Raw genomic sequence first — 26,893 nt, 5'->3', positions numbered from 1 at the left:
CGAGCGCCACCAAGAACCGGAGATCTTCAGCGACGGTTCTTCAAGCCCATCGGCCAGGGAGAGCAGGCGGGAGGGTGAGGAGGTCCGCTGGTGGACCAGGAGAACATCTGCTTCTGTGGTTTGTGGGTTTGTTGAAAAGCTAATAAACGCAGAACGAGTCCAGGAGCTTCTAGTCGGTCTTTCTGTTCGTGGTGTTTTTCTCCGGATCTTTAATTCACCGAGAACCAAGAGAAGAACTGGACGGACAGGAAGCCCTCACAGAGAAGTCTGGAGGAGAAGGAGGTCCCTGGACTTCCAGGATTTATTTTGAAAGACTAGCAAGACGTCACTGAAATCATTTAAACGGGTGAAATGTAAGCATCTTGAAATGCCTCAAGACGGAGGCTCATCTTGAAGACCTCTGAGACCTCCAGGTATCTGACCTGCCTCCCGGACCATCATGGCGACGCCACGTCGTACCATCTAAACTCTGGGCGGTTCCTCGTTCTGTATCAGTTACTCCTGGTATCTTCTTCGCCGCCCCGAAGCGGAAGGCGACCACGCATCTGCCAGGTGAAGAACGCGAAGCTCAGGAGAACCCCTAGGGTCAGTCCGAGGAAGGGCAGGAGGCCGGGGTGCCCCCGGGGGTCGGGGGGGTCGTCTGCAAACACACCAGAGGAGAACGTGGTCCGGGGCCCAGTAGAAACCAGGAGGAGACCAGAAGCAGGAGGTGCAGAGGTCCTACACCAGAGCCCTGAGGGCCTCCTCGGACGTTCGGGACGCCCTCCTCCGTCTGGGCGTCCCGGCGGGAGGGCGTCCGCGGACCCTCGGGGTGGACGAGGACCTCCGAGGACTCACCTCCACAGTGCAGCTCCACCGCCCGGACGCTGGCGCTGAGCTCCGCCGTCTTGCTGGCGCTGCAGGTGAGCAGACGGACGGGCAGGAGGTCCATCCGGAGGTGGACCACCAGGCCGAGGCGGCTGTCCGGGCCGCTCCAGTTGTAGATGCTGACGGACGGAAGGACGCTCCAGGTCAGCTTCACGCCGCGGTCCGGGTGCCAGCAGCTCAGCGCCACCCAGCAGGACCCGTTCTCCGAGGAGCTGAAGACCTTCTGGATGGCGGGTGGGAGGAGGCGTTCTGGCGGGAGGAGAAGGAGTCGCACCCAAGAGCCTCCGACACGGCGTCCAACTGGGAACAAGATGTTTCGGTCCGAGTCCTCGGAACTCACCTCGCACCCGGAGCGCGAGCGTCGCCTCCATGATCTTTCCCCCGGTGTCGATGAGCTCCACGTTATAATCCAGGGAGTCCTTCAGGGTCAGGTTTCTGATGGTCAGATCTCCTGTCGAGGCGGGAGGAAGAAGCCGGGCGAGTCACGAGAGCGGCCGAGGCTTCGCCGCCACCCGGCGCAGGCGGACGCCCACCTGAGGTGATGTTCAGGTCCAGCCTCCCGGTGTAAAGGTGGAACTGACGCAGCCTGGTCTGCCCCCTGTAGTAGGAGGCGATCACCGTGTCGTTGATGTAGATGAACCATCTGATCTCCTGGAGGCTCCACGTCGGGTCGCCCCCCGAGGCCAAGGTGACGGACTCTCCCCGGTACGACCAGATCTGCACCTTCGACTCCAGCTTGGTCGCTGTGGAGACACCTCACCTTTAGTCACTCCACGAGTGGACCTCCTTCTCAACGTATCTCCCCTCCGTCCAGAAAACCCCAAGAGCTTCGTTGTGGCAAACGGAGGCGACGTATGTGCTTCCCTTCCTCCGCCGCACCGAGGCGCCTTTCCTGGGACTCCAGACGCCCGCAGAAGATCAGGCTGACAAGCGTCCTGTCGGCAGACCGGTCGTGGACGCCTCCGCACCTTCAACACCCTCCCAGACCCCTGAGGACCTCCGAGGACCTCCGAGCACCTCCGAGGACCCCCGAGGACCTCTAAGGACTTCTGAGGACCTCTGAGGACCCATGAAGACCTCTGAGGACCCCCGAGGACCTCTGAGGTTTCCCCGGAGCCCCGTCTTCAACCTCTCCCTCAGCTGGAGCTGCCAGGAGCAAAAAGGCGCCTCTGGCCAGGACGCCATCGTTCACCATCGTTCTCTGTACGTTCAAAAGTCCCGTCATCTTCTGCGCGATCAATGTTTCGCTGCACAAAAACCCTGCTGAGACACAAAATGACTTTGTGCACTTGTTAAGACACGCTGGGCTAGAAAGTATGTGGTCAGCCTGCAAGATGAGGCCTGCAGTTTCCATCGCAGCTACACTTCAACTATGAAAGACAGAATGAGAAAATAAATCCAGAAAATCACATGATCTGTTTTTTAAAGACTTTATTTGTACATGATGATGGAAAATAAGTATTTGGTCAAGAGCAAACCAGCAAGATTTCTGTCTCTCACAGACCTGGAGCTTCTTCAGTAAGAGGTGCCATTATCAGGTGGCACCAGTTTGAACCGGTTATCGGAATAAAAGACGCCCGTCCACAACCTCAAACAGTCGCACTCCAACCTCCACGACGGCCGAGACCAAAGAGAAACCAAGCTGTGGACCTGCACCGGCTGGGAGGAGCGACTCTGCACTGGGTGAGCGGCTCGATGCGAAGACGCCGACCGTGGGAGCGATCAGTCGAAAATGGAAGACGTACCAGACCGGTGATAATCTCCCTCCATCTGGACCTCCACCCAAGATCTCACCCTGTGGGGTCAATAAGGTCACAAGGACGCTGAGCAAAAGTCCCAGGAGCTCATGGTGGACCTGGTGAAGGAGCTGCAGAGAGCCGGACCAGAGTTACCAAGACGACCATCGGGAACTCATGACGCTGCAGACGTCGTGTCCTCCTGCTTCAGAGCATACATGTCCGGGACCCTCTGAAGGCTGCTAGAGAGCGTCTGGGTGATCCAGAAGAGGACCGACAGAATGTCCTACGGTCAGATGAAACCAAAATACAACTTTTGGGTAAAAATCCAACTTGTTTGGAGAAAGAATGCCGACTTGCATCCCAATGACGCCGTCGCTGCTGTGAAGCACGGCGGTGGAAACGTCACGCCTCGGGCTGTTTATCCGCAGAGGGACCGGGACCAGCGATCCAGGGAAAAGATTGAATGAGCGAGGCAGAGTGCGGTGAAAACCTCCTTCCATCAGCAAGGCAGTGAAGATGAACCGCGGCTGGTCTTTCAGCGTGACGATGATCCAAAACACACAAAGGTTCGCAAGAAGCGTTTCGAGATCCCGGAGCGGCCGAGCCGCTCTCAACATCTCAACCCCAGAGCAAACCTTTGGAGGGAGTTGAAAGTCCTTGTTGCCCGACGACAGGCCGAAACATCTGCGCTCCAGAGGAGATCTGCTTGGAGGAGCAGGACAGAACGGCAGCGAGCGTCTGTGAAGACCTGGGAGGACTCACAGAAAACGTCGGACCTCAGTCATTGCAGGCAAAGGGAAGATAAAGTACTGAGATGAACGTTCTTGACCAAATACTTATTTTCTATCATCATCTGCAAACACATTCTTAAAAAGCAACGATGGAAACTGCGGCTGCTCATCTTTGAAGTGGAGAAGCTGCACAGTTGGAGGCTGAATCGACACTTTTTGACTCCACTGTGGGTTTATGTGGCCATTTCCTTCCTTATTTTTATGCGGAGTTCAATTTTGATTCTCCCGAGCCGGAGCTGCTTTCGACCGACCGCCGTTTCGCTCCGAAGGACCGATAAAGAATTCAGTTCAACGCCGCTCAGCTCTCAGGAGGTTTCACAACTTCAACCCGGAGCTTCTTTGGAGCTCAAAGTGCTTTCACTGGTTTCATGACGGCAACGACGGCGCAGGTTCTCACACCGGGCGTGGGGGCGGCGTCTCTTCATCGTGGTTGTCCTTCGCCGAGAGAGAACACGTCCGATTCCGGACGTCATCTCGCGGCCGCCGTCCCTCCGATGGACTCCATTCTGAGCCCCAAAAATCCCTAAACGAGAACCTCCGCACGTTCATCTCCGCCGCTTAACGTCCTCGTCGAGTCACCGCATGCTCGACTCACGGGGGAGAAGTTCCCGGACGTGGCGAGCAGCATGCAAGGTCCTGCTCGCTACGCTTGGCCGCGCTCTCCCGCTCTCCTGCTCTCCACAGCAAAATACAGCGGACGGTTGTAAAGATCTAGATAGAAGGTCTTACCTCTCAGAAGGCAGAGCAGAAGAACAGAGAGCTTCATCCCGACTGAAACGAAAGAGGAAGAGAAAAGCACAAAGAAGAGGAAGCCACATGACCTTCTCATGTTTCCGTTTGTCAGAAAACCTGTCAGAAAAACCTGTTTGACTCTTCAACAGGCGAACAACAAACAGTGGAGCGACAGATCAAATTTACTTTGGATGGAACGTGTCTGGAACCGCCTTCGTTCTGAACGCCGATTCAGAAACAAAAGCTGGCACAAGCGCTTTGGGACATGAAACACCTCTCAGACAGGTGCATGGCACCCTCTATACTGCCGTTCGAGAGTCATTCCCTCAGAATTGGACTCATGCTGCTGCTATTAAATATTCCCCGAAAGAAGGCGAGTCAGGCGTGGTCTTCTTAATGCGAGCCGCAGGAGAGCGGGAATCCGGAGTTGGCGTTTGCCCACAAGGCCCACCGAGTGATGTTGCGGTAGCGTGGTTCCGGTCAGCGGTGCTGAATGGTTTGCCAGATAATATATCGAGTACCCTGAGGGATGACCCCCTGTTGATGGGATGCGAGTGGACGGGAGTTCTCTCTGAAGGTGGCTCAGACATGCAGACAAACAGAGAAAACTCAAAACTCATCAGGAAACAACACAAAATATGTTGATGCAACTCCAATTGAAGAAAGCACAAAATAAAGCCTCAGAAGCTAAGAAGAGCACTCCGCCTCCGGCTTCCCCACCACATGTCACCCGAGATGACCCCCGTATCAATTTGTACCGGCAAGATGCGCCCAGTCGTTCCGCATATAACAGACCTCCCTTCCCTTGGAGAGGGAAGGGACTCGTAATGCAACAGGGCCCCCGAAGGAGAGGGCCTGATATCATGGGTCCATGCTAAGGATGTGGAGTGATGGGACATCTCTGGCGATTCTGCCCGAACTTGCAACAACGATCACTACCGCCCCGGCAGTGGAGCGGTCAACCCCCGCCTCGGATGTGGCGGTCTAATCGGCAGAACCCACACTCGGCAGAGCCACAAAAACGGACAATACCTGCAACCACCTGGACGGTTCACCTACTGGATCCTCCTCGCCAGCTCGGCTTCGGTCCGTCAGAACCCCTGGATCGTTCCTCCTGTCCGCTACGCCGTCATCCAACTCCGCCTCCACACACCGAGCTCTGCCTGACCGGAACCCCCAGCCTCGCTCACTGCCGTCCCACCGGTTGAGTACCGTAGATTAGTTTAGATTAGGAATCCTCGCATTACTAGATTTGTTAGTTCGTTCGTTCGCCTTTTTGTTCGTAGCCCGGTCGATAATTGATAACGTTTGTTTGTATCGCCACTTAGGTCCGTCCACTAGCGTTAAAGCTAGTCGCCTCAGTTTGTTAGCCTTTTTGCTAGTCGTCCTTTGTCCCTTATTCGGTTCTTGTTTGGCTCCATTTGTTTGTATTTTGGCAACCATTAAATATTTATTACTAATTTCTGAGTCCTGGTCGTGTCTTGTTGCTCCGCACCGGAGTCTTTGAACCATCACTAACAGAGTCTGAAACTGGAAAGTGAAGGTGTGATGCTCAATGTTGTTAGTGGCTATGAACCACAGGTGGGATGTGAATCTGAAGAGAAGTTCTGGAATGAGTTGGATGAAGTGATGCAGAATATTCCCAGAAATGAGAGAGTGGTCATTGGTGCAGACTTCACTGGACATGTTGGTGAAGGCAATAGAGGGGATGAAGAAGTGATGGGCAGATTTGGTATCCAGGATAGGAATGCAGAGGGACAGATGGTGGTAGATTTTGCAAAAAGGATGGAAATGGCTGTAGTGAACACCTTTTTCCAGAAAAAACAGGAACATAGGGTAACTTACAAGAGCGGAGGTAGGAGCACGCAGGTAGACTACATCTTGTATAGACGAGGTAACCTGAAAGAGATCAGTGACTGCAAAGTAGTTGTAGGTGAGAGTGTAGCCAGACAGCATAGGATGGTGGTTTGTAGGATGACTCTGGTGACAAGGAAGATGAAGAGGACAAAGGCAGAGCAGAGGACAAAGTGGTGGAAGCTGAAAAGGGAGGAGTGTTGCATGGTTTTCAGGGAGGAGTTGAGAAAGGGTCTGGGTGGTCAGGGTGAGCTTCCAGATGATTGGACAACTACAGCTAGTGTTATCAGGGAGACAGGTAGAAGAGTACTTGGTGTGTCATCTGGAAGGAAAGTAGATAAGGAGACTTGGTGGTGGAATGAGGAAGTGCAGGAGTTATACAGAGAAAGCGGTTAGCGAAGAAGAAGTGGGATACTGAGAGGACTGAAGAGAACAGACAGGAGTTCAGGGAGATACAACATGAAGGCTGACAGATGAGGTTAGACAGGAACCTCCATGGACCATGATGTTTGCAGATGACATTGGGATCTGTAGTGAGTGCAGACAACAGGTAGAGGAACCTCTAGAGGTGGAGGTATGCTCTGGAAAGGAGAGGAATGAAAGTCACAGCAAGACAGAATATATGTGTGTGAATGAGAGGAACTCGGGTGGAACGGTGAGGCTACAGGGAGTGGAGATCAAGAAGCTGGAGGATCTCAGGTACTTGGGGTCAACAGTCCAGAGCGTAGGAGAGTGTGGAGAAGAGGTGAAGAGACGGTCCAAGCAGGTTGGAATGGGTGGAGAAAAGTGTCAGGGGACCCAAGAGATAGAAGAACATCAGCCAGAAGGAAAGGAAAGGTGTACAAGACAGTGGTGAGACCAGAGATGATGTTTGGACTAGAAACTGTTCCAATGACCAAAAGACAGCAGGCAGAACTAGAGGTTGCAGAGATGAAGATGCTGAGGTTCTCTTTGGGAGTGACCAGGATGGAGAGGATCAGGAATGAGTCTATCAGAGGAACAGCACATGTTAGATGTTTTGGAGAAGAGTGGGGTTTTGCGCCCCACTCTTCTACTGTGGCCTTCACTTTAAAAAAAAGCGGACCTAAAAGGAACCCTTGAGAGCAAAGACCCCGACAGAGGAGAAGTTGTAGAAGCCGCCTCCTTCCAGGATGCAGATGTTCCTCCAGCCTCCAACAGCTGGACGTCATCTGGATCCTCAGACCTTCTGCTCTCCTTTCTCCTCCCGACGCTTCTCAGGGGAAAGGTTTCCGGTGCAGGGCTGGACTCACCTGGGGGTGGAACCCTGAAGAACGTCCACAAAGACCACCAGCAGAACCCAGAGCAGTGGGAAACCCAAGAGCTAAGAACGTGAAGAACCTCACCGCAGAAACCAAGCACACCTGTGAAGGTGAGGGGAACCTCGGCGGAGAACCTGCGGCGGGTTCTTCAAGCGGAAGGATGGCTCGGCGAGGAACATCAGCGGAACCAGAGTTAAATTAATTTAATCAACAATAAAGCAGAGGTTCTACCGTGGATCTCAGGAGAACACCGTCAAAACCATCCAAGAACCGGAGATCCATCTTTACAAAGTCAGGCCTTCAAACGGAGCGGAGAAGGTCCGCGGCGCCGGTTCCATCCATCACACTATCTATTTACACAACTTTGTTCCCTGAACACTTGGACCGGGTTCTCCACAGGGGAGCAGGAGGAGGAGGACCGCCGCCCATGGAGAGCTTCCTGGAGGTCTTTGTCTTTCCGAGTGAAGGCTCCGATGGTTCTGCTGATGAAGGTCGCGTTGAAGGAGCGTCCGGAGAAGTCGGTACCTTCAGATTGTCTCGAGCCTTGTACCAGAGCCTTCCAGAAGGCCTTTATTCACGTCGGACACAGTGATGGGCCGGTCGCTCTTCTTCTGAAGGAGTCCGTCTGCTCGTTCTCCACAGGCTTCCATGAAGGCCGGGTCGGGGGGTCAGTAGTGTGTCCTCCAGAAGCGGTGTGTGTGTGTGTGTGTGTGTGTGTGTGTGTGTGTGTGTGTGTGTTGGGGGGGCTCCTCAGCCAGTGCAAATAACCGGAAGGGTCGGCCAGCAGGGGGCGCCGCGGTCCGTCTCTGGAGTCCAGATGCATCGTGGGTAAAGTGCTGAGGTGAGACGGCGCCCTCCGCCAGCTCCTCTCCGCCCCCCCGCCACGAGTCCCGTTTCCCCGGCGACAGAGGACGTGCGATTCGGACGAGGGGCGTCCCGTCTCGAGTTCTGATTGGCCCGTGCGCGGCGGCGGCTCAGAATCCGGTGGACTGGACCCTGGGCTCTGCTGGACAGGAAGCAGGAAGCACACGCTCACTGAGCAGACCAAAGGACAAGTAGGGCAGATCATCAGCCGCTCCACTGACCGTCTCCCACGCCGCCGTCCAGAGACGGCGTCCTGGAGACGGCGGGCGAGCGGCAGCGCGGCTCCTGGGGCTCCTGGGGCTCCTGCGGCTCCTGGGGCTCCTGCAGGGTTCTCAGCAGGTCCTGGTGGGCTCGCTCTATTTCCTGTTAACCACAAGAAACCACAGTGGGACGGCGTCCCGTTCAAGCAGACAAAGATGGCGGCCTCCCGCCCCGCTGACCTTCAGCCGCCGCAGTTTGCCCATCAGCGCCTCCATGGTGTGAAAAATGGCGTCCACGTTCTTGATCACGTGACTGCGGCGCTCGTCCGGCGGCCGCTCGCCGTCCTGCTCCTCCTCCTCCTCCTCGGGGAAGCCTGCGGCGGTGGGAGTGGGCGGGTCGGCGGCGTCGGCGGCGCTCTCCCCCTGCTCCGAGGGCAGCACCAGGTAGAAGGTGTTTCCTGCAGGAGAAGGTCGGGCAGGTGAGCTCAGGAGGCGCCGCCTCGCTCCTCCCCTCGCCGCTGTGACAGACGCCATCTTTACCTGCAGCGGCGGCGGCGGCGGCGGCCTCGCTCCCGTCCAACCGGAGGGCGGCGGCGGCAGCGGCGTCACGGACAGGAGAAGAGGAAGAAGAGCCCACCACCATGGCTACGCAGAACAGAAGAGCACACAGGTGTGTGTGTGTGTGTGTGTGTGTGTGTGTGTGTGTGTGTGTGTGTGTGTGTGAGGACCGAGCAGAAAAGGGGGAAACACAAGATGATCAGTCATGCAGAAGACGAGAACTTCCTCCAGCAACCGTCCTCCATGTCAATCAACCAGTGCACTGGATCTTCCTGAAGATGAGGTGCACGTGCACGTGCGCGGGCAAGGCGGCCATCTTCAAACCGACCTTTACCTTTTCGTATCACCTGGACGCCGCCCTCCTGCTCGCCGTCCGGGGGCGGGGCTTCCTCGGCGCCGGTGGGCGTGTCACGGGAGCGGCGGCTCCAGGCGTCCTCGTCCAGGTCCCTGAGGATCAGACGCCGCAGCGTCTCCACTGCCAAGATGGACGCTTCAGTTTGACACCCACACACAGGAAACATCTTGCTACTAACTACTTCCTGTTCCAACAGGAAGTCACTGTTAAATTGAGCTTCCACTTCCTGTTGAATTAGCGTTCTTAGCAGAGACGGTCCTTAAATAGGTCCTTAAAGAGGACGGTCCTCCTCCTCCTCACCGTCATGCAGCGCCGCCTCGGCCACGCCGCCCGCCGCCCGCCTGCAGTCCAAGGCTCCCGGCGGGTTGGCCGGCGAGCCGCCCGCCAGCGCCGGGTCTTCTGAGGAACCCGCCTCGTCCGCGGCGTCCGAGCGTCCCGCCATCGAGCTCTCTGGGGGGGGCAGGGGTCACTCATGGGGGCGGAGCTTAAGAACACGCACATGGAAGCACTGAGAGATACCTGGGTAAACATGGCCGCCAGACACTGGAGAGGCGCCGCCCAGGCCGGCGGAGCTGGAACACACACACACACACACACACACACACACACACATACACACACACGGTAACTAGGTGGTGCAGGTTGGAGGACAGAGTAACCAACAAGCAGAGGGTGATGTTGTTCAGCTGCTGCTTCCAGGTTCTCCTCAGCAGGTTCTCCTCAGCAGGCCTACCTGATGTTCATGGAGCCGTGGTTGGTCAGGTGCGAGGAGCCGCCGGCCGAGGAGACGGTCCTCTCCAGGAGGTCCTTCCAGCTGAGGAGCGCAGAGCGTCAAACGTCAAGGACAAGCGAGAGCGACCGGCGGTGCGACGCCGCGGCGGAACCTACGTGTTCTTCTCCGAGGAGGTCCCGGCCACCAGCTCGTAGATCTGCCACTCCGTGGTGCTGATGATGTACAGGGCCCGGTTGTCTGGAGACACCAGAGTCACGTTAGGGCCGGTGGAACATCTAACCAGCATCAGAGGTTATTCTAGACATTATTCCAGGAGGCAGGCAGTGACTGGAGATACTTTCTATGAAGCTGAGGAGACCAGAACCTGGACCAGGTTCTGGTCCAGGAAACATCCAGGGTTCCTGTCCCTGAACGGTCAACACAACGTACAGATGACAATCTGTTCCTGGTCTGCAGATCTCCTGAGAGATCCAGAACATCTTCTCACAAGCGTATCCAGAGTTTATCTGTTCCGCTGCCAAATCTAATCCAGATTACAATCCAGTCCTGGATCACAACATGCGGGACCGTCGAAGAAAATTACCACATTGTGATAAAGTTCTTTATCTTCTGTAATGCAATTAAAACCACAAAAAATACCTTTTCATGATATTCTAACATTCTGAGATGGGATTCTTGAGTTCTCCTCAGATGTAAACCATAATCAGCAATATTAGAATAGTAAGCTTGAAATACTTCAGTAGATTTGTAATGAATCCAGAATGTAGGACTTTGTTGTTTTTGTAACTGCATTATAGAGGATAAAGAACTTTATCACAATATTCTAATTATCTGAGACAGTCCAGTACATCTCACTGTGGTGCCAGACTCATTAATCTGCCGTCCCTGTTCCGGTAATCCAGGAAATATGCTGACCGGACAACTTTTCCAGTAAATATCCTGCTCCTGTACTAGCAATCCAGTAAATATCCTGCTCCTGTACTAGTAATCCAGTAAATATTCTTCTCCAGTACTAGTAATCCAGTGAATACTCCTAATAATCCCCTAAATATTCTTCTCCAGTACTAGTAATCCCGTAAATACTCCTTATAATCCCAAAATATCCTGCTCCTGTACTAGTAATCCAGTAAATATTCTTCTCCAGTACTAGTAATCCAGTAAATACTCCTTATAATCCCAAAATATCCTGCTCCTGTACTAGTAACCCCGTAAATACTTCTAATAATCCCCTAAATATCCTGCTCCTGTACTAGCAATCCAGTAAATATCCTGCTCCTGTACTAGTAATCCAGTGAATACTCCTAATAATCCCCTAAATATTCTTCTCCAGTACTAGTAATCCCGTAAATACTCCTAATAATCCCGTAAATATCCTGCTCCTGTACTAGTAATCCAGTAAATACTCTAATTATCCAGTAAATATTCTTCTCCAGTACTAGTAATCCAGTAAATCCTCCTCGTAATCCCCTAAAGATCCTGGTCCAGTCCAGCTCCTCCAGCTGAGGACCTCCTGCTGCAGCAGTGAGTCTACGCGGAAGGTCCGGTTCCTCACCGGTGGCGACGGATCGGACCAGCAGGGAGTCCAGCCTGACCAGAGGGCTGAAGGTCCTGGTGTCGCCCCCCGCTCCCCCCCCGCCGCCCAGCCAGCGGGACGGGTGTCTGAGCTGCAGGCGCTCGTCCGGGCCTCGCTGGAGCAGCACCAGGCAGTCCGACAGCAGCAGAGCCTGGATGTCTGCGAGGAGGAGGAGGAGGAGATCATCTCACGGGTCACGTGACCTGCGGCCGACGGCGGCGCAGAAGCTCATCCGCCGCCGGGCAGGAGAAGCAGGTCTGGATCCGACCGGCCCGAAGGACCACACACACACACCGAGCTGCTTGTCTTTGCTGACTTTCCAGGTGAGAGGGCCTTCGTGGATCATCCTCTTGGTGCTGAGGTCCAGACTCTGTGGGAGCAGAGGACACACTGAGCGCAGGAGGACCTCCCCGGGCCGCCGAGGAGGACCGGGACCGGGACCGGGAGGAGGACCTTGAACTGCGGGGCGGCGTCCAGTCTGCGCTGGTATTGGCCGAGACGCTGGCGATGCTCCGCCTCCCGAACCACCTCGTTGACGTCCTGCAGGATCCCGCGGCAGCAGGCCTGGGCCCTCTGCAGGGCCGGGAGGTCTGACGAGCTCGCTGCACGACACACACACCGCAAGGCTTTACACACACACACACACACACACACACACACACACACACACACACAGACACACACACACAGACACACACCCTGGGTGTGTTTGATGATGTTGTCCAGCAGCAGTGGATACTTGGTCAGTCTCTGCATCTCTGACACCAGAAGGTCCTTCAGCTGCAGCCGCCGACACAGAGGGCTGGCCTCACACTCCTGAGGAACACACACACACACACACACACACTTCATCACCGGCCTAATACACTGCAGAACCACCATCACCAGATGACCACAGTATGTGCACACCTGGAGGACAGTGTGTGTGTATTTACATGTGTGTGTAAATGTATGTACCTGGATAGTGTGTGTGTGTGTGTGATTGTGTAACAGGACAGTGTGCGCATGCGGATGTGTGTGTGTACCTGGATCGTGTGTGTGTGTGTGCGTATGTGTGCACCTGGATGATGCTGTATGTACGTGTGTGTGTGTGTGTGTGTATACTGTATTTTCCGCACTATAAGGCACCTGAAAACCTGTAATCTCAAAAACCCACAGCGCGCCTTATAATCCAGCGCGCCTTATATATGGATCAATATTGAGATGCAAAGGTCTCACAACTACAGGAAGCAGCCGCGACTCCTTTTTCTGCAGTAGAAGAAGCACGCGGTGCATGCTGGGATATATGACTGCACCAAGCGTGCATTTTCATTTCCATGTGTGTGTGTGTGTGTGTGTGTGTGTGTGTGTGTTGCCGAAGTAGCAGCGGTAAAAACAGTAAATGGGAATTCCAGTCCCACCACTTGTGTGAATATAAAGACCCCAAAATGTCATCTTTCAAGAGACACGCTTGCGACGCAGTTTAAACTCATGCCATCAGTCACGCAGAAGAAGATGGGAAAGGAGCAGCAGCCAGAGAATTCAACATGAACGAAGCAATGGTCGCCTGCACCAGGTAAAGAAGACTAAACAGGTTGTGGGGGAACCAAGCCAGATGACTTCAGTTAGAAGACAAACTTGAGCGGTGGGTTGTTGAACAGCGAGCAGCAAGTAGAAGCTTCTCCAGTCACTATTTGAATGAAGGCAACGGCGCCAGCTAGCGACATGAACATCGATGAACTTAGAGGCGGTGTTTCTCGCCGCTTTGGTTTTATGACAAGCTTCGAACTGTGACAAATGGAGTTGGAGATAAAAGGAGGCGAAAATGCCGGTAAGAGCTACCGGTCATACGGTTCTGTATTGTGAACGCACTAACTTGATCTGGGAGTGAACCGAGTTGGCAGAACCTTGGTTTGTATTCTATTAATAAAGTTTGACTGACTTATCCGACTGTTTTGTTGACGTCCCATTCAGTGGATGCATAACTCAACCCGTCACTACTCGGGCTTCTATTCTTCTATTCTGTGCGCCTTATAATCCAGTGCGCCTTATATATGATTTTTTTTAAATAGGTCATTCATTGCAGGTGCGCCTTATAGTGTGGATGATATGGTACCTGGATGACGCTGTGTGTGTGAATATGTGTGTGTGTGTACCTGGACGATGCTGTGTGTGTGTGTGTATATGTGTGTGTGTGTGTACCTGGACGATGCTGTGTGTGTGTGTGTACCTGAATGATATGTGCAAAGCGTGGGTCTTTGCGCTGCTTGTTCTTGATGAGCTCCAGAGCCTGAGTCTGCTGCCTGCAGAGCTGGGAGGCCTGCTCCTGGAACTCCTCACCAGCTGCACCCTCAAACTGCACGCACACACACACACACACACACACACACACACACACACGTCAGCACACCGCCAAGAACCCTCCTCCCCCTCCTGGTTCAGGTCCTCACCCGTGCCAGCATGACGTCCCCGATGTCCTGGACGATGAGGGCCTCCCTGCGCTTCTTCATGGCCTCCCACAGAGTTCCTGCGGACCAGATGGAACCCACAGCCCGTCAGCGAGCGGCGAGCTGCGGGTCCGAGCCGAGAGGACGGATCTCCGGGAGGACCGACCGTGGAGGTCGTAGACCTGCTGCAGGTTGGGGAAGATGCAGGCCAGCTCGTCCGAGTTCAGCACCGACCTCAGCTTCTGCAGGAACACCTGGTTCAGGACTCGCAGCGTCCGCAGGTGGGACGCCTCGGTGGTGAAGAGCTCTGGAGGGGAGGAGGAGCTCCCTTTAGAAACGCCGCTCCACCTCGGCCATCTCCACCCACCATCTCCTCCGGCCGGACACTCGGGTCGAGACGGACCTGAACCTCAGGACGGAGGAAACATCTCGTACCGTAGATGACGGCCTGTCGGTCCACCTCCTTGGGGCTGAGCGTGGCGAGGAGCTGCTGAGGAACCGTCTCCTGCCAGTTCTGGCCGTCACACACCTCCTCCTCCGGGGCGGCGCCGTCCGGCAGCAGAGCCACCGGGGAGTCCATGCTCCTGCGGGCCGGCGGGAGGACGTCAGCGGGGAGCCGGCGGCCATCTTGAAGGGCGGCGGCGGCGGCGGCGGCCTCACCTGCGCAGGGAGCGGGGAGTGTACGGGGGGGTGGGGTTCTCCAGGGAGCTGTTGGAGAACACAGGAGAACTTAGCGGGCGCTAACAGGGACGGGCGCCGACGAGGAGGCGCGGCGGCCGCTTACCGCGCCGAGCTGCCGGACGCCGACGACGAGGCGCTGTGCTGCAGCGGACGAAGCCCCGCCCCCTCCCTCTCCTCGCCGCTGTCCTCCATGTCCACGTCGCTGCGCGAGCGGGGAACAGACTCCGCCCCCGAGGCCGCGCCCCTGCGCCGGCCCTCGCCCTGCGCCTTCAGGGACTCGCTGCGCGCCAGGCGCACACGCACCGCTAGGCTGTGCCACACACACACACACACACACACACACACACACACACAGAGTCAGACAGAGTGACCAGCAGGGGGCGCCGGCAAGCGGCGAGCCTCACCTGTCGGGCTCCTCGCCCAGGCTGCTGGAGGACAACCGCTGGGGGTCGGACGGGTCGCCCTCGCCCTCCACCTCCGTGTGGTTCTCAAACTGCTGGATGATGTTCCTCACACTGCCGGGGCGAACTGAACACACACACACACACACACACACACACACACACACACACAGGGGTTATCCGTCAGAAGCAGGGCTGGGCGCTGAAGGTGGACGGGCGCGGGGACGTGAAGGTGAGAAGGACTGAGAACCAGGATGTACCTTCAGGGGGCGACAACGGGACATGGAAGGCTACAAAACAAATAAAAACAAAACAAAAACAAACACACTGATGAGAAACGCAAACACACGTGCGACACAATCCGGCGCCCGAGCCATCGGCCAATCGCGAGCCGGCTTTTTCGGGCCTGGTTCAGGACGCCTCGACGGCGCCGGTCGGACGGCGGGTGTAATTACTGGACTGGGAGGAGCTCCGGGGTTTGCCGATGTACTTCAGGATGGGGTTCCTCTTCTTGTCCTCGCCGTCCTTCTCCTTCTTCGTGCCGCTGAGCTGCAAGCGGACGCCAGGTTAGCCTGGCGGCGGGAGCCGGACGTGGCGGGCGGCGTCTGAGGCCGTACCTTCTTGGTCTTCAGGAAGGCCAGCCACTTCTCCTTCTCGCCGCTCAGGCCGGGGAAGACCTTGGAGTCCCTCAGCTTGATGCCGGAGTGACGGAGATACAGGAGAACCGCCGAGGCCAGAGGAGAACTGGAGGGGGAAAGAAATGAGAACAACTTTATTTATCTGAAGGAAATTGTTGTGCTAGAGTTTCAAGCAGAAACATAACAATAATAGATAATAGTAGGAAGGAGGGAGAATAAGAAATACAATAAAATATAAAGTGTCAAGGTTGAGGCTATCAAGTGTTTTAAGGTCTTAAGTGCAAAGATTGAAGATTCCCTTCGGCTGAAGGAAGAGGAATTAAAAAGTCTGATAGCCTCAGGTAGGAAAGACCTCCTGTGGCGTTCAGTGGAGCTCCTCGGTGGTATCAGTCTACGACTGAAAGAGCTCTGACAGGAGGTCAGTGTCCATGCAGGAGGTGATGGACGTCCATGATGCTGAGGAGCTTCCTCAACATCCTCCTCTCTGACACCAGATCCAGCTCTCCTGAAGAGCTTGTTGAGTCTGTTGGTGTCCGCTGTCTCCAGCCTGCTGCCCAGCACACAGCAGCGTAGAAGATGGCGCTGGACACCAGCGGGTGGTAAAACATCTGCAGCATGGTCCTGCAGACGTTGAAAGATCTGAGCCTCCTGAGGAAGAACAGGAAGCTCTGACCCTTCTCGAAGATGGCGTTGGTGTTCAAGGTCCGGTCCAGTTTATTGTCCAAGTGCACACCCGGGTACTCGTAGGTGTCCACAGGGTCCACCTCCGTACCCACAGACAAAGACAAAGACAAAGAAAGAGAGGGAGGCGGCCATGTCTACCTTCTGTCCTCCTCGTGCTTGGACCTGCAGTGGAGACAGAGAGAAGCTGCTCAGGCTCGGTCGTGTGACAGGAAATGACGGGAGGTCGCGTGGTTCGGACAACCTTTGCTATGACACCTCCCTTTTTATTGGCCCGCAAACACCTGGCGCCTGCCGGCCAGGTGAGCCGCAAGGTATCTGAGATACGGCGAGCGGACACTCACAGTATCTCCCAGAGGGCGGCGACCTGCCGGTCCACCACCTGCCGCTCCTTCAGAGGGTCTCCGTCCAGCAGAAGAAGGTCGCCCTCCCCGAACAGCGAGCCCAGGCCTATCATCTGCTTGTTCCTGAGGAGCACACGGCGTCACACACCTCCTCGCTGCAGACCGGACCCGCTGCTGGACGGCTGGTAACCAAAGACCAGCTCGCGACCAGAAGACCGGCCGACCACCGAGCAGTAACTAGCGGACAAGCTAGCAACCAGGCACTAACTAGCTGACAACCAAGGCAGGTAATAGGTGAACAACGGGCCGTCGGCCAGCTGATGACCATCCCATAAGTAGCCGGTAACGACCCCCGTCCCACCAGGGTCCCGACCTGTAGTCCTGGATCTGGTCCTGGACCTCCGGCAGCACCAGTTGCTGCAGCTCGGACAGCGGGCCCCTGATGTCCTCCTGGGCCTGCAAGCGGCTCTCTGGGGAGGCAGCAGACAGGGTGAAGGTCCAGGTGAAGGTCCGGGTCCGGGTCCGGGGGGTCGGGACTCACCTATGTCCGCCAGGTACTCCTCTCGAACCCTGATCTTCAGCGGCTGCGAAGGGAAGCCCAGAGGCAGAAGGTCAGGTCTCAGCGGGGTCGCCCGGGCGGGGGCGGGTCAGGACGGGGTACCTACAGCGTCCGGGTCCAGGAAGTGCGAGCAGATCTGCGGCGCCAGGGCGCGGGCGTCTTTGGGGCTGGAGCCCAGGTAGGCCTCCACCGACAGGTAGAACAGCTGGGGGGCACAGACACAGGAGGACCTTCAGAGAGATGGAGCTTCTCCCATGTTCTCCCCTCCACACACACACACACACACACACACACACACACACACACACACACACACACACACACACACACGGATGTGAGATGGGGGAAGGATCCTTCTCAGGTTCTTCAAGCCCCAGAAGCAGGTCCGTTAACGAGTGGCCACTGACCAGAGGGTTGGGGTCCAGCAGCTGTGTGAAGACGTATCTCATGAAGACCGCCATGTGGGCCGGCCGGACCTTCAGCAGCTCGATGTCCTGGAAGGGCCCGTCCATCTGTGTGGGGGGGCAGCGGGTGAGAGGAAGGAGGGCTGAGAAGAACCTCGCCCGGCGGGTTCCTCACCTCGTTGAAGGCGTAGCCGTCGTTCTCCTCGTCGTCCTCCTCCTCGGGGCCGATGATCTGGGACCGGCCCCCCTTGGAGGACACACACAGGTCTGGATCAGGACCGGCAGCAGGACCACCACACCTTCTCCTGGACACGGACTCATTTCTGCGAGGTCCTGCTCCCGGCTGAGTCCGGTCAGGAAGGCCTTCTGGATCCTGAAGAACCTCTCAGACCTGTGTGTGTGTGTGTGTGTGTGTGTGTGTGTGTGCGTGTGTCCATCTCACCGAGTCAGGGAAGGTGTGTGTGTCGGAGCTTTGCCGCTGGAAAGGGGGTGTCCTGAAGGTGGACAGCGGGGAGGAGTGTGGGCTCTGGAAGGCCTGGGGAGCAGCAGGCAGGGGGGTGAGCGGGGCCGGGCCAGCTCCAGCAGGACCTCCATCATCAACACCTACTTCCAGGTCTCCTTCGCTGGGCTCCAGGGACAGGCGACCTGCGGGGCAGAGAGGACCTTCAGCACGGCGGAGGATCATCTGAGGAACCTTCTCCCAGAAGGTCCCAGGTCAAAGGTCTCTGCACCGACGGCGGATCACGGACACCAACCTTCTCCAGCGACCACGTAGGACGTGACGGACTCGGTCCTCGTCCCCTCCTGCGGAGACACACAGCGCCGTGGCGGTGGGCGGAGCCAAACGGGTTCCCCGAGGTCTCAGCTCCGAGAACCTTCTTGGAGAACCCCGAGGCTCCCGTCGGGCCGGCGCTCTACCTCCAGGTTCTCACCTCGTCCTGCTGGATCTTCACACGGACCTGGTGGGCCCTCCGCTTGGCGCTCTCGATCCGCTCCTCCAGGGACGGCGACGGGTTCCTCGTCAGCTCCTCCATCAAGTCCTGGAGCAGAAGAGCCGGCGAGGTGGAGGTGAGCAGGAGAAGACCACGGGGGGATGAGGGAGGGCGTGAAGATCAGCAGGTACCTGCAGCTCAGACTCCCCCTGCTCCAGCATCCTCCTCAGGATCTGGCTGGCGTGCTTCTGCACCTCAGAGCCCTGCAAACACAGGCAGGTCCACCAAGGTTCTGCTGAAGACCCGCACCTCCACGGGACCCGGCTCACCTGCAGGGGTTTGGGCCCGGTGATCCTCTGGCTGGAGTTGGATGGCGTGACCGGAGGGGGCGTGGCCTCGGCGCCGGGGGCGGGGTCAGAGGGGAGGGGCTCCAGGGGCACGGCGGCGGCCGAGGGCGGCGGGCCCTGCAGGGTCAGGGCCACGTAGGGACCGGCTGAAGAAGAGGAAGACCGGCTGAAGGACAGAGGAACCGGGGGAACCCGTGCCGAGGACACGCACACACACACACACACACACACTCACATTTGATGAGCTTCACCACCTCCTGGTGGGACATGGTGGAGACCAGGGAGCCGTTCACCTGCACATGGAGGAGGAGGAGCTGCTGATCAACACACCTTCTCCAGAGAAGACCTCTGCAGCAGAGGACTGAGCTCCGGTCACCACTAGGGGGCAACCGGGAGGCTGTGCGTGTGTGTGTGTGTGTGTGTGTGTGTGTGTCTGGGAGTTTACATATACTTAAACACAAACACACACATGTGCAGATATTAACACACATATATACATATATTTACAAGTGTGTACATATCTATATATATATAGATATATACATATATATATATATACATATACACACATATAAATATAAATATATATATATATATATATATATATATATGCATATATATGAATGGGAGTATTTACACACACAGCTATGGATGCACACACATATGTATATATGAATTTACACACTCATGCATGCACGCGCACACGCACACACACACACACATGCGTTTATACATATTTACACACGTGCATGTATGTACATATATATTTACACACATATATATAGACAGATATATGTATGTATATTTGTATGTATGTATTTACACACTCACGCATGCACGCACACACATGTGGGTGTGTACATGTTTGTATATATATGGATGTATATATTCACACACACACATATATATATATATAGACATCCATATTAACTTATGTCTATGTATGTACATATATTTAAATACATGTATGTATGTATGCATTAACACACACACACACACACACACACACACACACACACACACACACACACACACACACACACACACACCCCTCGTGGTAATTCTGAGTAAACGGTATCTTCAGGTTGGGTAAAGACCTTAATGATCCGGTCTCCTTCCTGGACCCCTGCTTTGACCGCTGCCCCACCTGGAACACACACACACACACACACACACACACACACACACACACACACACACACACAGGTCAGACGATGTGATCATGTGTTGGACCTTATGGTTCCTGCTGGGGTCCTTCTCACCTGGCCTGACATTCTGGACCAGCTTCACCCTCTCTCCACACACTGTGAAGCCGAAGCCCAGCTGGTCCTTCTGCACGATCACACACCTCTGGACCAGACCTGGACCTAACACACACACACACACACACACACGGTTGGGATCTCGGAGGGATTTTGCAGGCGAGAGGTTCCACGGCGTGAACCTACCCGTGTTCTCCAGGGGGGCGTCGCCCGCCGGCTCCCTCTGCTGGCCTGCCGAGGACCTGCGGTCCGAGTCCCCGGCGGTGAGGCTGCTGAGCCTGGGGGGGCAGAGGGACGAGTCACGACACCGCAGACGGGAGGCGGGCGCCGACAGGAAGTGAGGTGCGGGCGGGGGCGGGGCCAGATGACGGGCGGGGGGGGGACAGGAAGTGATGGCGAGGGAGGGGAGACGGGGGCGGGGCATGTTTACATGGACGGCGGTCATGCGGCCGCAAACCCTCCGCTGCCTCGGACGGCGCCGCCTTCTAGAAGGTTCGACCGCCGTCGTGAACCCCCGCTGGGGTCCAGACCCTTGCTCTGGACCATCTGATGGTCCACCGGGTGAGGAACACGTGGAGGCAGGCGGGGGTGATGGGGGTGATGGTGATGGTCGGGGGTGACGGGCCCGCAGGAGGGAACCAGAAGACCAAGCTAACTAAGACTCACCAAGCAGCGAAAGGGCTGGAGCGAAGCGGGGGGGCAGAGAGAAGACAGGAGCTCAGGTGAACATCCGTCCTGACACCAGTGAAAACACACCCTCACCTCGGACAGGTGGGCGGCCGGGTTTAACCAGACACACACTCATTCACACACCTACACGCAACCCGGAGGCCTCCATGAACCAACGATGGAGGACCCAGGCAGGAGAACAAGGAGAGGACGCGCAGAGACAACCCAGGTCGAGATAGCGAGGGTGTGTTAGCGGACGGTGGAGAAGCACCACCTGGTCCTGAGGGTGGAGGCACCGGTAGCTCCTGCAGACTCACCTGTCCAGGGTGGAGCTGGGCTGGCGGACGCTCATGTCTGCTGCCGGCCTCCTCTCCCTCACTGGGCACCTTTCCTCCTCATCGTCGTCGTCTTCTTCTTCTTCTTCTTCTTCTTCTTCTTCCTCCGCTCCCCTCGTCCTTAAGTCCACATGCTGCAGGTCAGATCTGAGCGTAAGGTGGCTGGTTGAGGATCACAGGAGATGTTCTGCCATGTTCTCACCCACCCCGGGAGCTCCAGTCAGGAGGGTTTCTGTCAAAGGGCTCTTCGGGTCTGTGAGCCGGTGGAGATCCTGGTTCCAGGTGGAGCTCACAGCAGATCCCCTTGTGATCGGTCCAAGAACCAACTTGATGTTCAAGGTTCGGAACCGAGCCGGGACCCAAACACCTGGCAGGAAGTGGGTCACCTGGAGCGGGTTCAGGGTGTGTGTGCGGCTAATGCTAACTAGCTCATAAACAAACCAAGCTGCCCAGTGTTTTGAAAACGCACCGCTTGTTAGTTAAAACGTACTATCGTGATGAACGATACGGCGACACAATAAAACTCTAAGCGTGGAGATTTAAAATCAGACTCTTCGTAAAAACAAACAAAAACAATCACAGTCTCTAACTGTGCCCTGCGAGCTAAGCTAGCTATTAGCTAGTTAGCTGTTTGGCAGGTCACCCTGCGTTAGAGTTCAGCAGTCAAGTCCACAAAAATAAGAAAATAAATAAAATGTTCAAAGATGCATCTTCCAAGTGGGATCTTTCTAGTAAAGCGCCGCGGGGGGCGACGGAGGTCCACGGCGGACCGCGTCGTCCTGCCGACTAGCCTCGGCCGGTCGCGTTAGCACCCCCGGCTAGGCCCGAGTCAGACCGCGGCGTCGCGTAGCCTCTGCGCCCGGCTGAGAGCGCCGTTTCACCGGCGTCATCTAGGGCGAGTCGGGAGGCGCCGTGGAGGCGGTGAGTGCCGGGACGGAGGAAACCGCCGGCCGGTCTTCGTGCGACGCCGAGGGGATTCGACGGGGAGCGCCGCCGCGCCGGCCCGGAGGAGTCCGGCGCACTAAATCCACTTTCCGTGCGAGTCCCATCCGCTAATGCGGCATGCTAGCCGGCTAGCCCGCAGGCGGTCAGGCGCCGGAGCGCCGCCTCAGCCCCTCTTCTCCCCGGGACACGGCGCCGGCCGGGCCGCCTCTCTCCGCTCCGCTCCGCCGGAGGACCGTCAAGTCGTACGCTGAGTCCGCCCGGTGCCGCCGGGGTGTCGGTAGCCGGCGCGGTGACGGGAGCCGTGTTGTTGTCCCGCTGCCCGGGGCGCCTCAGGCTCCTCCGCCGCGTCCCCATGAGATCTGCGGCGCGGAGCCGCAGCGCCTCCGTGTGGCGGCGCGGAGGAAGCGGCTCCTCCCGGGGAGGCGCGGCCGAGGAGCCGCTCGGGAGGATTCATCATCTTCAACTTCACCTCACACACTTCATCTCGGGGTCGGTGAGTCTGGACTCCTTCAGATCCAGGAGAGCTGGAGAGGTCTGACCTCCAGGGACCTGAACCCTCAGAGGACCAGGATCTGGTCAAGGACCAGGATTCCAGGATCCTGTTCCACCAAAGGCTGACTTGAAGGTAAACAGGAGCTCTCTCTCTCTCTCTCTCTCTCTCTCTCTCTCACACACACACACACACACACAGGGGAGTGTGACCCGTCTTCTCTGAGCTTCTGAGGTTTAGCTGTTCAGGGGATCCAGGGGGGTCTTCTTCTGCTCCAGGGGTGATGGACCAGAGCAGGTTCTTCACCCCCAGCTTGTTCCTCTCCCGCGAGGCTGAAGCTCCGAGGTGTTCATCTCACTCCTCCTGGAGGAGCCGGTGGGGCCCCCGGGGGCCCCGGGAGCCCCGGCCCGTCCGCCCGCCCCTGGACATATCATGCGTGGGATGATATGATAACCGAGAAGGTTTTGACCAAACATGGCGCGGTCGGCGCTGGGAGGGCCTGAGGGCTGGAGGGGTGGAGGAGGAGGAGGAGAAGAAGAAGGAGGAGGAGGTGGAGACAAGCCAGAACTCGGAGCTCGCAGGAGACGACGGCGAGAACCTGCTGGGCTCGGTAAGTTTCCGCGCGACCTCCGCGAAACCCGGGGAGACTCCCGCCTCCTCCCCGGGGTTCGGAGCCCTCCGGCCGGGTACCGGAGCTCCGGGCATCGGGCCGGAGAACCGGGCGGGGAACCGTGTGGCGCCGGGGGAGGAGCGGGGGCGGAGGGGCCCCACCCTGAGGGAGACATTCACGGAACACCGAACACGGTGGGAAAGATCTGCTCCGTTAGATCTTTCACCTGTAAAACTGCTGCTTCAGGGAGGAGAAGACCTCTGTTCACAAGGAGGAGGAGGAGAACCACTGTAGAGAAGAACCATGGTGGAGGAAAAAAAACCCTGTAGAGAAGAAGAAGAACCTCTGTGGAGGAGAAGAACCTCTGTGGTGGAGAAGAACCTCTGTGGAGGAGAAGAACCTCTGTGGAGGAGAAGAACCTCTGTGGAAGAGGAGAAGAACCTCTGTGGAGGAGAAGAACCTCTATGGAAGAGGAGAAGAACCTCTGTGGAGGAGAAGAACCTCTGTGGAAGAGGAGAAGAACCTCTGTGGAGGAGAAGAACCTCTGTGGAAGAGGAGAAGAACCTCTGTGGAGGAGAAGAACCTCTGTGGAAGAGGAGAAGAACCCCCAGGTGAAGAACCCTGTAGACAAAGAGAAAATCCCTTTCTTAGGAGGTGGAAGACCTGGAAGAGGAGAAGAACCTCAGTCCATCTCCTGCTGGTGGAGACGTGAGGAACCGGCTGAAGTTCTAGAAGCTGTCCATGATGGGTCAGAGGAGCAGCCGAGAACCTCCAGAACAAAGAAGGCCTCGGCCCGGTTCAGCCGGATGACGGACGGCGCCGTGACAGGATGAGGTCTCCGTGGAAACCAGGCCACGCCCTTCCTGCGTCTGAGGAGCAACACGCCGCCGCTTCTTGCAGCAGCAGCAGCTGCACTTCCTGTCACCCTCAGAGAGAAACAGGAAGTGATGCAATCAGGCTCAGATCCAGTTCAAGTCTGAAGACACCAGAACCAGGACTGGAACCTACAACACATGGGGGGGGGAAGGCAGCAGCTGTGTGTGTGTGTGTGTGTGTGTGTGTGTGTGTGTGTGTGTGGGCGTGTGTGGGCGTGTGTGTGCGTGTGTGTGTGCGTGTGTGTGCGTGTGTGTGGGCGTGTGTGGGCGTATGTGTGCGTGTGTGTGCGTGTGTGTGCGTGTGTGTGTGTGTGGGTGTGTGTGTGTGAGAGGACAAGCAGCTGTTGCCTTTCAAAATAAAACATTCCTCCAGGCTGCGCCGGCGCCACCGCCCACTTCCTGTTTGGGTTTGCGACAGAACCTCGGGGGGGAGGGGGGGGGGTGACCTGTCAATCAAATGAAGTGCGATGCTGTTGTTTGTAGCTCCGCCCCCTCGCCGTCTCACCTGGCTGTGTTCTTCCAGCAGGACGCGGTCCCGGTCTTGGTCCCGGTCTTGGTCCCGGTCTCGGTCCTCCTCGGCTGTGAAGGCCACGCTGCTCCTCCGCCATGCCTCTGCTGGTGCTGAAGTCCTCCCAGCTGCTGTGGGTCCGGCTCGCCGCCCTGGTTTTCACCTGCGTGGCGTTCAGCGTGGCGGCGCACGGCGCCCGGCTGCGGGACGTCCAGATGTCGGAGTGGTGCGTCTTCTGCTGGGCCTTCAGCTTCGCCTGCACCCTGCTGGTCCTCCTGGTGGAGCTGCTGGGCCTCCAGGCCCGCGCCCCCGTGTCCTGGTCCAACTTCCCCATCACGGTGGCGTGCTACGCCGCCCTCCTCTGCCTCTCCGCCTCCGTCATCTTCCCCGTGTTCTCCCTGAGGAACGCCGCGGCGTCGGGCGACACGCGCGACCACCGCATCGTCTCCACCGTCTTCTCCTGCCTGGCCACCGTGGCCTACGTGTGCGAGGTGAGCCTGACCAAGGCCCGGCCCGGCGAGGTGGCGGGCTACATGGCCACGGCGCCGGGCCTCCTCAAGGTGTGCCAGACCTTCGTGGCGTGCGTCATCTTCATCCTGATCAGCGGCCCGGCGCCCTACGAGCGCTACGCGGCGCTGAAGTGGTGCGTGGCGGTCTACTGCATCTGCTTCATCCTGTCCATGGCGGTGGTGGTTCTGTGCGTGGGCGAGTGCACCGGCTTCCTCCCCGTCCCCTTCCCCAAGTTCCTGTCGGCGTACGGCCTGCTGGCGGCGCTCATGTACCTCACCGCCACCATCCTCTGGCCCGTCTACCACTTCGCCAAGGACACCTACGTCTCCAGAGACGCCAAGCCCTCGGTCATCACCGTGGCCGTTTTCACCGGCCTCAACTTCCTGCTCTACCTGGCGGACCTGGCCTACACCGCCAGGCTGGTCTTCATCAGCGCCTGAGGGCCGGCGGGGGCCTCCTCACACACACACACACACACACACACACACACACACACACACACACACACACACACACACTCACACACACTCACACAGGTGTTTGCCGTGATGTTCACCCAAGCGACGCCCAATCAGACGCCACGCTGCCTTCCCAGCGCCCAATGGGAGAGCGGCGTTTTCATGTGCAGTACAGCCTTCTGGCCACCAGGGGGCGCAGTGGTGGTCTGGCCTCCTCCTCCTCAGGCAGAAGGTCCCTGCGGTGCGTGTTTGTGTGTGTGTGTGTGTGTGTGGTGGGAGTGGGGTCTCTGCGTGGAGTCTCCATCTTCTCTGCCTGGGGTTCTTCAGGGTTCTTCAGGGTTCTCCAGGTTCCTCCCTCAGTCTGTTGGAGTTCCTAAAATGTCCAGACACATGAAATGTATCTGCATGAATGAGAAGGTAAACGTGCGTCTGATGATCGACTCGCCGCCCGTCCGGGGACGACGTCGCCTCTCGGCCAATCACAGCCAGGATCGCAGCTCTGGCCCCGCCCCCTGACCCGTGCGGATGACGACCCAACCAATGGGAGGCTTCCCTTCGCAAAAGACATGATATCAACTGCAAATGCAAAGACCGGCGTCCAGGCAGCCCTTAGCACCAGCATGCTAACGTTAGCATTAACACTGTGGTGCCTCATGTAGCACTTAGCATACGACACAGCTTCAGCCCTTTGAATGCGCTAACGAACGAGTGAATAAATAAAGAAGGAAATAAAAAACGGAGGCTACGAGCCGTCACTCACCACCTGCACCCTCACGGAACATCTCAGAAACCTGAGGATCCAAGGAGGAGCGAGGAACTTCAGGGAGGTTCTCAGCAAAACACTTTCTATTTCCCTCACACACACACACACACACAATCATCTCCCACCATCTAACCTCCTCTCTGGTCCTCCTCCAGACCTTCTCCAACCTCAGCATCCTTCTACCCAGATCTTCTCCATCCCTCCTCTGTCTACGTCCAAACCATTTCAGGTTGACTGTATCTCCAGAACATCTACCACGTGCTGTCCCTCTGATGGACTCCTTCCATGGGACTCCTTTCTGATGGACTGCAATTTCCTTCGGGATTAATAAAGTTGTTCTTATTCTTATTCCTGATCTGCTCCCAAAGAGGAACCTCCACCTCTCCACCTCTGCTGCCTCCTGTCTTCTCCTCAGGCTCTCCCAACCAGACGCCACGTCCGCTCTCTCCTCCACCTTCTCCGCCTTTCCTTCTGGCCGATGCTCCTTTCTCTGGACTTGTTTCTCCAGT

General features: G+C 56.9%; 3 protein-coding genes across 27 annotated transcripts; 1 reads left to right on the top strand and 2 right to left on the bottom strand.

Annotated features, from left to right (window-relative positions):
* Positions 1-275: 275 nt before the first annotated feature.
* Positions 276-4,340, bottom strand: LOC147223214 (CD48 antigen-like). Its single transcript, XM_086165318.1, has 6 exons — positions 4,316-4,340; positions 4,127-4,168; positions 1,401-1,610; positions 1,208-1,318; positions 838-1,116; positions 276-640 (listed from the first exon to the last, which is right to left on the bottom strand). Exons 2-6 carry the CDS (start codon positions 4,161-4,163, stop codon positions 492-494), a joined length of 786 nt encoding a protein of 261 aa, XP_086021444.1. The 5' UTR covers positions 4,164-4,168; positions 4,316-4,340; the 3' UTR covers positions 276-491.
* A 3,111-nt stretch (positions 4,341-7,451) lies between these two features.
* On the bottom strand, positions 7,452-22,860 carry arhgef11 (Rho guanine nucleotide exchange factor (GEF) 11). 22 transcript variants are annotated; one of them, XM_086165276.1, is made up of 43 exons: positions 21,432-22,857; positions 21,208-21,359; positions 20,888-20,902; positions 20,408-20,499; positions 20,222-20,326; positions 20,057-20,106; positions 19,195-19,252; positions 18,942-19,105; positions 18,804-18,875; positions 18,613-18,720; positions 18,436-18,484; positions 18,288-18,325; positions 18,123-18,215; positions 17,856-17,927; positions 17,684-17,788; positions 17,383-17,481; positions 17,259-17,301; positions 17,091-17,187; positions 16,718-16,840; positions 16,515-16,538; positions 15,672-15,798; positions 15,510-15,603; positions 15,315-15,344; positions 15,058-15,181; positions 14,757-14,963; positions 14,633-14,680; positions 14,408-14,556; positions 14,139-14,279; positions 13,976-14,052; positions 13,756-13,881; positions 12,245-12,362; positions 12,000-12,148; positions 11,841-11,916; positions 11,526-11,705; positions 10,129-10,210; positions 9,974-10,054; positions 9,760-9,812; positions 9,541-9,690; positions 9,220-9,375; positions 8,868-8,972; positions 8,568-8,785; positions 8,349-8,490; positions 8,004-8,269 (listed from the first exon to the last, which is right to left on the bottom strand). In XM_086165276.1, exons 2-43 carry the CDS (start codon positions 21,240-21,242, stop codon positions 8,238-8,240), a joined length of 4,107 nt encoding a protein of 1,368 aa, XP_086021402.1. In that variant the 5' UTR covers positions 21,243-21,359; positions 21,432-22,857; the 3' UTR covers positions 8,004-8,237. The 22 variants fall into 22 exon arrangements, 20 of the variants coding, with proteins under 20 accessions (XP_086021406.1, XP_086021390.1, XP_086021391.1 ...); XM_086165282.1 differs by having other exon boundaries at positions 8,010-8,269; positions 9,220-9,360; XM_086165278.1 differs by lacking the exon at positions 20,888-20,902 and having other exon boundaries at positions 21,432-22,860.
* Positions 22,656-26,357, top strand: LOC147223212 (myeloid-associated differentiation marker homolog). 4 transcript variants are annotated; one of them, XM_086165314.1, is made up of 2 exons: positions 22,656-22,795; positions 24,669-26,357. In XM_086165314.1, exon 2 carries the CDS (start codon positions 24,752-24,754, stop codon positions 25,601-25,603), a length of 852 nt encoding a protein of 283 aa, XP_086021440.1. In that variant the 5' UTR covers positions 22,656-22,795; positions 24,669-24,751; the 3' UTR covers positions 25,604-26,357. The 4 variants fall into 4 exon arrangements, with proteins under 4 accessions (XP_086021440.1, XP_086021442.1, XP_086021439.1 ...); XM_086165316.1 differs by having other exon boundaries at positions 22,696-22,795; positions 24,672-26,357; XM_086165313.1 differs by lacking the exon at positions 22,656-22,795 and adding an exon at positions 23,147-23,270.
* Positions 26,358-26,893: the final 536 nt, after the last annotated feature.

This window comes from Fistularia commersonii, chromosome 19, assembly GCF_037954325.1.
Source record: "Fistularia commersonii isolate RoL2024-O1a breed Wild chromosome 19, RoL_Fcom_v1.0, whole genome shotgun sequence".
Lineage (NCBI taxonomy): Eukaryota > Metazoa > Chordata > Actinopteri > Syngnathiformes > Fistulariidae > Fistularia > Fistularia commersonii.
This window is presented reverse-complemented; position numbering and strand designations above follow the sequence as displayed.

Bases quoted from the DNA above. Each gene is read 5' to 3' on its own strand.
- LOC147223214 (XM_086165318.1), bottom strand. From the start codon at position 4,163: ATGAAGCTCTCTGTTCTTCTGCTCTGCCTTCTGAGAG. The intron at 1,117-1,207 runs GTGAGTTCCGAG...TCCTCCCGCCAG, and splicing joins GCTCGCGCTCCGGGTGCGAG to AACGCCTCCTCCCACCCGCC. The intron at 641-837 runs GTGAGTCCTCGG...GTGTGTTTGCAG, and splicing joins GGTGGAGCTGCACTGTGGAG to ACGACCCCCCCGACCCCCGG.
- arhgef11 (XM_086165262.1), bottom strand. From the start codon at position 21,242: ATGAGCGTCCGCCAGCCCAGCTCCACCCTGGACAG. The intron at 8,973-9,219 runs GTAAAGGTCGGT...TGTTCTGCGTAG, and splicing joins CGTCCAGGTGATACGAAAAG to CCATGGTGGTGGGCTCTTCT. The intron at 8,491-8,567 runs GTCAGCGGGGCG...TGTGGTTAACAG, and splicing joins GCAAACTGCGGCGGCTGAAG to GAAATAGAGCGAGCCCACCA.
- LOC147223212 (XM_086165314.1), top strand. From the start codon at position 24,752: ATGCCTCTGCTGGTGCTGAAGTCCTCCCAGCTGCTGTGGGTCCGGCTC.